Source organism: Archocentrus centrarchus, chromosome 7, assembly GCF_007364275.1.
Source record: "Archocentrus centrarchus isolate MPI-CPG fArcCen1 chromosome 7, fArcCen1, whole genome shotgun sequence".
Taxonomy (NCBI): domain Eukaryota; kingdom Metazoa; phylum Chordata; class Actinopteri; order Cichliformes; family Cichlidae; genus Archocentrus; species Archocentrus centrarchus.
Window position 1 is genome coordinate 35,325,483 of NC_044352.1, and position 8,915 is coordinate 35,334,397.

At 42.1% G+C, this 8,915-nt stretch overlaps 1 protein-coding gene across 3 annotated transcripts in view; it reads right to left on the reverse strand.

Annotated features, from left to right (window-relative positions):
* Positions 1 to 2,803, reverse strand: part of LOC115782968 (kelch-like protein 7) — an 11,147-nt gene extending 8,344 nt beyond the window's left edge. For all 3 annotated transcript variants that reach the window (XM_030733537.1, XM_030733536.1, XM_030733538.1), the window contains exons 1-3: positions 2,661 to 2,803; positions 1,623 to 1,733; positions 131 to 233 (exon numbers count right to left, since the gene is read on the reverse strand). In XM_030733537.1, the coding sequence (XP_030589397.1) occupies positions 131 to 233; positions 1,623 to 1,718 (199 nt within the window). In that variant the 5' untranslated portion in view covers positions 1,719 to 1,733; positions 2,661 to 2,803. The remainder of the gene's footprint in view (positions 1 to 130; positions 234 to 1,622; positions 1,734 to 2,660) is intronic.
* Between the last annotated feature and the right edge of the window lie 6,112 nt (positions 2,804 to 8,915).

Here is an 8,915-nt window from a genome sequence, read left to right on the forward strand (position 1 = left end):
AAAGATCACATGATTCTTTTTCCATTTTGCTGGACCCAACGGGTGCTCTCTGGAGTTTCTCTAGAGACAATTTTGTAATGAAGTCTTAAAGCACAGAATATCAGTGTGTGTCCTTTTGTGTCACACTTACTGGTGAACATAAGTCTGAAGACATGGCTGGCTGCAGCTAGCACTATTCTGTGTGCAGGAAAGTATTTTCCCTGGACCACCAGGGTCACATCACAGAAGATGCCCTGGAGAAAAACACACAGTCATCAAAATGAACTTTTTCTCAGAGGGTGCTTTTCTACTTGAGCACTCAAAGCGCTTTAAACGTGCCTCATTCACCAACACACACTTTCTACACCTAAGTGCTTCCTATCTAACATTCACATGCCAATGGACACTTGGGGCTTCAGGAACAGGTGTGGAGCAGCCAGGGATCACACAAACACCTTGGTGACCTGCTCTACAGCCACAAAGTCAACATAGCAACATCTGACACATCATTTGACTCATCACAAAAATGGATTGATTGATTGATTGATTGGAGTAGGCTGTGCTCAAACACATTAGCAGATCTCTAAATGAAGGAGGGAAAAAAAGCAGTAAGATGGTAACAGGGTTCTAGCCAGAAATAATTTTCAGCCCCGTACACGTGTGTTGGGGGAGTGGGGAACGAATTAGCATTAGCTTGCTAATGCTAACTGCTGTGCCAGGTGGCTAATTCAGTAACGGTTAACAGCTGGATATTATGTATGTAATATTCTGTGATAATGGTTGGTCCTACAGGTCATTTAAGGCACCTGAATCTGCTTGGACCATGTGACTTGATGTTAGGGAGCATGGATCTAGCCTGTGTTACGATCCTCTGAAAGTAAGACACAGCTATTGTTAATAAATGTTCCTTAAGCAGCACTTCAGTGTGTTATCCTTGTGACTCTACGAAGACAACAAGACAAGCTCCTAGGATTTTATGTTTAATGGGAAGCCCAAAATTATCCTTTGAGCTCCTTTTTCTCTACTTCCCCCTCGATTTCACGCTGGGCGCCATTTGGCCCCACAGAATCAAGCGTCCACATTGTGAACGAAACTGGCCGTGCCCGGTGGTGAAATAATACTATAGTGCAGCAATCTAGCCAGAGGAAAAATAAAATAATTAGTCTGGTATCGGTGATGGGGTGGTGTACACGGAGCATCCGCCCACATTGTAACTTATGTGACAGAACAGTTCTGAACCGGTGAAATTCTCAGCCTGAGGACCTCAGCATGGCGCAGTGCTGGGCGATCAACCGCTGGCTAGAACCCTGGGTAAAATGAAACTGAACGATGGCGCTGCAAATGCTACCAGAGGAGTGCTGCAGATGATCATTAATCTTATGAATTCACCTTCATCACAAGCACTGAGCAAGAAAAAAAAAAAAAGTACTATCTTGATTTAACTTTAGGAGGTCTTCCTTGCTACTGGACAAGTGATCTGTTCTGATAACCAACAGCGGAAATTCTCAGCCCGGTGCAGCGCCAGGCAATCAACTGCTAGCTAGACCCCCGTAAACCTCAGGTGTCAAGACAGGGGAATGCCCACAGTCACGCTGTATGGCACTGTAACAACTGTACAGTCGTTTATATTCTTACACACCCACCTGTTTTCTCAGGCTGTTAAAGAATTCGGTGTTGCTGGCAAGCCATGTGCACTCTCTGGTGGTAGACTTTGTCTCAGTACTTAATGGAGAGTCCATCCCACTTATGTCAGCCTGGTAAAATTAACAACACTTTAAGCACCACTGTCAGAAGATGGGATTTAGAAAGCATGCTTAGTGAAAACTGAGTCTGTGAACCCTGAGATGAGGAACAGGCTGAACTTCAAACATTTACTGGTAGGTTTTCTTCAGTAAACTGAGTTTCTCTCCAACACTGCAGCTACCATCACCGCTAATACAAGACAGACATACCAGCATGCATGTAAAAGACACTGTTTATGTGCAGGTGTACATATTCAGACTTGCAAGTGTCTTAGGTTCGACTCTCTCACAGCCGTGTCCCTGGTGAGAAGATGTGTACAGACACATTGATGGGGAAGGTTTGCAACTACAGAACAAGTAATTTTGCATTTTAACCCTTCATTCACTGCCTACACTTTCTATAATTATATATTGTACTGTGATATTCATTTTCTGACATCTACCTAAAATGATTATGTAGGCAGAAGATTTTATTTCCAATTTCCTTAACTGTGACCAAAGGGGTGAAGTTGCTACTATTACACAAGTTACTGTCATGTGGGAAGACTTTTTTCCCCCAAAAGTGATAAATTAATCATTTGTGAATGACTCAGACCACAGGTTTGGACAGAAAACAATTAATTTTGGGGGGAGACTTTAATACAACCCTTCCAACACCTCTTCCTCTAAGCAGGAAAAAAAAATCCTTCTGCACAGCATTGGGGGGGGCACCAAATCCTAATTTCACCTGAAGCACCAAAATAACAAGAGTTGGGCCTGTTCAGAAAATATTAAAAGAAAATATTTTACTGTGCTTGACTAGCGAAGAAAAGAGTAGCATTAACACTGCGGAGCCATAGCTAAAAAGCCAGCTAACGAGGCAAACAAAGAAAAGATGATGTCACACCAACAAACTGCAGTGAAGCAGCCTAATCTACAGGGAGCAAATCAGTTACCTACCTGTACCTGATTTCTCAGGTAAGAAAGCTGACCCCAGTTTTGTTGTTTATTTGTTTGTTTGTTTTAACAGGCAGGAAGTCCCGCCTTAATAAGGTCAAGACAATCAGAACCTCAGCGAGGCCGCCACTTTTAACTGAGGCCAGGGGGCGGAGTCTAAGGCAGCGTGTCTACATACGTAACGGTAATCCCCTCTGAACCGTACGCCTATGGCAGGCACGTCAACTGGCGCCCGCTGCATGCGTCCGTCCCTCGGTTGTCACCGCCTAGACTTTATTGAGTTTCACAAATACGAGTATACAGTTAACAGTATACAAGAAAACAAAAACAGACAAATGATCCAAGTGAGCCCGGATTATCTACATGAAATAAAAAGTTATTGCTTTTTTTTTTTTGGAAAGTCTAAGCATTAATGTGGCCATTATACTTTTGTGCTGTGCTTCTAATGAAAAACATTGGAAACAGAAAAAGTTATGAGTGGAACACAAATTTAAAGTTTTGATAGCCTTTGGATTTGTTGAATCAACAAGCAATTCAAAATAATGCTCCATATCCTTTCTGAATACTAAAAAACAAGGGGTTTTATTATTGAATTTACTTTATAAATAAAGAATTTTGCCAAAAACAAAATCAGGTTTATTAAGTAGTACCATTTACCTTCTTTCTTAGCATAATTATAAAAACCAAAGACAACATTTTCCCAGCATAAAACAAAATCTTTGAAGAAATGATCAATAAAAAGTCTCCCCAAAATTGTTTGGTCTGTGAATAACGCCAAACTAAGAACCATGTTTGAGGGTGGGTGTTACAAAAAGAACCATTTGTATTGATGTCTTTCGTGAACTTTTGAATATAAACCCCGCGGCCTAGTATCTGCTATTGTTCAAATAAATGTGCTGCCATTTTGAGCCATTGGAGTTGTACTGTGTGAATCTATGTTGAAATCTTTCTACCAAAATCTGATATTTGGGCCTTTTGCCTTCATTTACACTGGGCAGAGGACGGACAAAGATTTTGCTGGTTTTGCCTCAAAACAAAATATTTATTAAAAAGTAGATAAATTACTATATTCACATTTTTGAAAAATAAAAGGCACCTCACCATTGCCCATGAAATGAAATTACTAAAATTTACCATAAGATCCAGATTAAAAAAAAAAAATCTGTTTAAAAAAAAAAGTGTCCAGGCAGATTTAATTTTTGTATCTGAACTCTTCATTAATTAAATATTAATTTTAAAAAATCTACAACAAAAAAAAACCTTCTGAAAAGTAGATAATGCAGAGATAAACTTTCTGTGCGCATAATATCTCTAATGAGCACAACTGCACACAATTATGGTGTCTTCATAACAACTGTCAACATAACAGAGTAAGTGCAAGACTTTCACATCACTTTGTTAAAAACAGTATAAATTTTAAAGGAAAATTGATATATCAAATGATAACATATTACTTAGGATATAATATTAATTTAATTTTACTTTATGCGACCATCTGGCCCTCACAGGGTCTGCTGATATAAATTCCGGCCCTTGGACAAATGTAGTTGATGACCCCTGCTGTACGCCGTAACCCTACATGCACCTCTCAACTACAGTTTGGGTAAATGCAGCCCGCAGGGATTGGGATTACTGCGTAGGGTTCAGAGGGGATTTCTGGTCACATATGTACAGAGATGTATAGTAACGAAGTAGAACTACTTACAGTAAGTACTGTACTTAAGTACTAAAATGCAGTATCTGTACTTTATTGGAGTATATATTTTTTCCCCTACTTTCACTTTTACTCCACTATATATTTTTGATTAATTTAATACTTTTACTCCGATACATTTTTCACGTGCTGAATCGTTACTCGTTACTATTATGAAAACGTTATTAATCATCCCCAAGTCATAGTATCAATGCCAGAGCGGTAGATGGCGCTGTCACGGTTTATGAAGCTGGCTCATCATTGGGCGATTTGCGCGATCAAGCCTGTAAAAAAAACGCAGGCTTCGTCTCCGCCTTTTGCGCTGTTGCTTGCAAGTATTGAGGACAGAACGCGTCAGCTTACTGTCCGATATCGAGATGGATGACGTCCCAGGAACACCTTGTCCAGGTTTGTTATTTAGCTGCTCTGTGGACTGCCCCTCTGGCCTTTTGAGATGTTTTATTAGGGCCCGAGCACGAACTGTGCGAAGGCCCTATTGTAATTGCTTCGTTTATTAGGGCCCGAGCACGAACTGTGCGAAGGCCCTATTGTAATTGCTTCGTTTATTATTAGGGCCCGAGCACGAACTGTGCGAAGGCCCTATTGTAATTGCTTCGTTTATTAGGGCCCGAGCACGAACTGTGCGAAGGCCCTATTGTAATTGCTTCGTTTATTATTTTTTTTTTTTTTATTTTTTTTTTTTTTTATTTTTATTATTATTCAGGCAAATGAATTGGCTTTTTGGGGGCTTTATCATATTCAAAAACTCATGAAACTTTGCACATGCGTCACACCTGGTGAAAATTTAAGTATTTTAATGGGCTCGGGCAAGGGCGCGCCCAAATGGCTCGCTAGCGCCCCCTAAACTGGAGCCCCACCGCTGTGTTTCACGTACATGAATGAAACTTCATACACATGTATATCATGTCCAGGCGCACAAAAAATCCTCTTGGAGCCATGCCCTAAACCCAACAGGAAGTCCGCCATTTTGAATTAATTATGCAAATTTGGCGATTTGCAGCCCTCACACTTTTTCTAATAACTCAGAGGTTTTAGACGTTATCATCTTCATATTTGGTTTGTCTAACCTACACCCCCAGGGGAATCTAAATCTCGAAAATGGTGAGTTTTTGCCAAGGGGGAGGGGTCCTTATGCCCCTTTGAACTTTGATCATTCGCCATGAAATTTTGATTGCCTCTCATTCATACCTACATGATCCAATGTGCATCAAACTTCTCCAGTAGGATGAGGGTGCCCCCCTGAACACATACATATGACAATATTTAATATCAGTCGCAGCGCCACCTAGTGGGAACAGGAAATGTCATATTTTACACTTGGAGGTCCAGCTCCAAGGTGGTTTAGCAGAACCATCTCAAATTTCACCTGGAAAGCCTTAAGAAGTTGGACTTACTGTGTTTTCAAAACTGTGACTTTTTGACAAAAGGGCGTGACCCTTATGGGACGGCAAAGTTCGATGATTCGCCATGAACACAAAAATGGCTGTAACTCAAAGCCAACTTGCCCAATCTGGCTCAAACTTCAGTGGTGTGATAAGCATGCTGCCCTGAACACACTCATATGCATAAAGTCCATAAACGTTAGAGCGCCGCCTAGTGGCAGCTCGGAATATCTTAAAATAGCAAGTTTTTTGAGTAGCCCCGGAGCTACGTTTTATCTACATGTATGAAAATGTACATGCTCATGTAACATACTAAGACGTACAAAAAAGTCTCTTGGACCCATACCCCAAACCCTACAGGAAGTCGGCCATCTTCAATTGAAGGTGTCAATTTTTGCGATTTCCACGCCTGCTATTTGAACGAACTTGTCCTAGGGCATTTCACCCAGTGACACCAAATTGGCTCCAGATCATCTACACAAGTAGCCCATCAAAAGTTATTCAGGGTTTTGTAGAATATTGAACGGTGTTGCCATGGCAACCCTCTGAATTTGGACTTTTTTCAATTTCAAATTCACAGAGATTCTAAACATCAGCCCCTGGGCTGTGCTTTCTCTATGTACCTGAAAATGTGCCTGCTGATGTAAAATGCTAACATCTACAAAAAAGTCTCTTGGACCGATAGCCGAAACACAACAGGAAGTCAGCCACGTTCACTTTAAAGTGTCATTTTTGCAGCATTTTTCGCCTTTTCCAGGCCTTTTTGCCTCAACTCCTCCTAGGGCATTTGACCCACCGAGACCAAAATGGCTCCAGATCATCCACACAAGTAGCCCATCAAAAGATATTCATGGTTTTGTAGAATATTGAACGGTGTTGCCGTAGCAACCCTCTGAATTTGGACTTTTTTTCCATTTCAGGCCCAGATAGGTTCTAAACATCAGCCCCAGGGCAGTGCTTGGTCTGTGTACCTGAAATCGTGCATGCTGAAGTAACATCCTAACACGGACAAAAAAGTCTCTTGGACCGATAGCCGAAATCCAACAGGAAGCCTGACATGTTCTAATTAAGGTGTCATTTTTGCAGCATTTTTCACATTTTTCAGGCCTGCTATTTGAATCATCTTCTACTACAGCTTTTCATCCAGTCACACCAAAATGGCTCCAGATCATCTACACAAGTAGCCCATCAAAAGATATTCATGGTTTTGTAGAACATTGAACGGTGTTGCCGTAGCAACCCTCTAAATGTGGGATTTTACTCATATACCACAGTGCACCAAATTGTTACATCTCTGACATACATTGTCCGATCTGCCTCAAACTTCACAGGCTTAATGGGAGGGTAAGGGAGACTGGACACACCCCTCTATCACCTTTGTTTCACACTCATAACGCCACCTAGTGGCAACAGGAAATCAGTAGGACACTGATACTCATCATCCTATGGTCATTACACTTTCATTGATGGCTGCAGGCATTACATAAAGCATTGTGACATATTAATTAGTGGGCACTCACCGACGCCACCTAGTGGAAGCGGGAGACGATCGACGCGAAGTACGGCTAGCCTGCTGAGCCGTCAGCAGCCGGGTGAGCCAGCTACTCTCTCGTCTGCGAGAACCTCCGAGCGCGGTTCGGCTGGAGCGTGCCACGGGTCGACGCGCGGCTTGGCTGGAGCGCGCCAGGGGTCGACGCGCGCCGGGTGCGAGGGCCCGCTCATCGCCGCTTGCGGCTTTAATTATTATTATTTTTTTTTTTTTATTATTCAGGCAAATGAATTGGCTTTTTGGGGGCTTTATCATATTCAAAAACTCATGAAACTTTGCACATGCGTCACACCTGGTGAAAATTTAAGTATTTTAATGGGCTCGGGCAAGGGCGCGCCCAAATGGCTCGCTAGCGCCCCCTAAACTGGAGCCCCACCGCTGTGTTTCACGTACATGAATGAAACTTCATACACATGTATATCATGTCCAGGCGCACAAAAAATCCTCTTGGAGCCATGCCCTAAACCCAACAGGAAGTCCGCCATTTTGAATTAATTATGCAAATTTGGCGATTTGCAGCCCTCACACTTTTTCTAATAACTCAGAGGTTTTAGACGTTATCATCTTCATATTTGGTTTGTCTAACCTACACCCCCAGGGGAATCTAAATCTCGAAAATGGTGAGTTTTTGCCAAGGGGGAGGGGGTCCTTATGCCCCTTTGAACTTTGATCATTCGCCATGAAATTTTGATTGCCTCTCATTCATACCTACATGATCCAATGTGCATCAAACTTCTCCAGTAGGATGAGGGTGGCCCCCTGAACACATACATATGACAATATTTAATATCAGTCGCAGCGCCACCTAGTGGGAACAGGAAATGTCATATTTTACACTTGGAGGTCCAGCTCCAAGGTGGTTTAGCAGAACCATCTCAAATTTCACCTGGAAAGCCTTAAGAAGTTGGACTTACTGTGTTTTCAAAACTGTGAGTTTTTGGCAAAAGGGCGTGACCCTTATGGGACGGCAAAGTTCGATGATTCGCCATGAACACAAAAATGGCTGTAACTCAAAGCCAACTTGCCCAATCTGGCTCAAACTTCAGTGGTGTGATAAGCATGCTGCCCTGAACACACTCATATGCATAAAGTCCATAAACGTTAGAGCGCCGCCTAGTGGCAGCTCGGAATATCTTAAAATAGCAAGTTTTTTGAGTAGCCCCGGAGCTACGTTTTATCTACATGTATGAAAATGTACATGCTCATGTAACATACTAAGACGTACAAAAAAGTCTCTTGGACCCATACCCTAAACCCTACAGGAAGTCGGCCATCTTCAATTGAAGGTGTCAATTTTTGCGATTTCCACGCCTGCTATTTGAACGAACTTGTCCTAGGGCATTTCACCCAGTGACACCAAATTGGCTCCAGATCATCTACACAAGTAGCCCATCAAAAGTTATTCAGGGTTTTGTAGAATATTGAACGGTGTTGCCATGGCAACCCTCTGAATTTGGACTTTTTTCAATTTCAAATTCACAGAGATTCTAAACATCAGCCCCTGGGCTGTGCTTTCTCTATGTACCTGAAAATGTGCCTGCTGATGTAAGATGCTAACGTCTACAAAAAAGTCTCTTGGACCGATAGCCGAAACCCAACAGGAAGTCAGATCG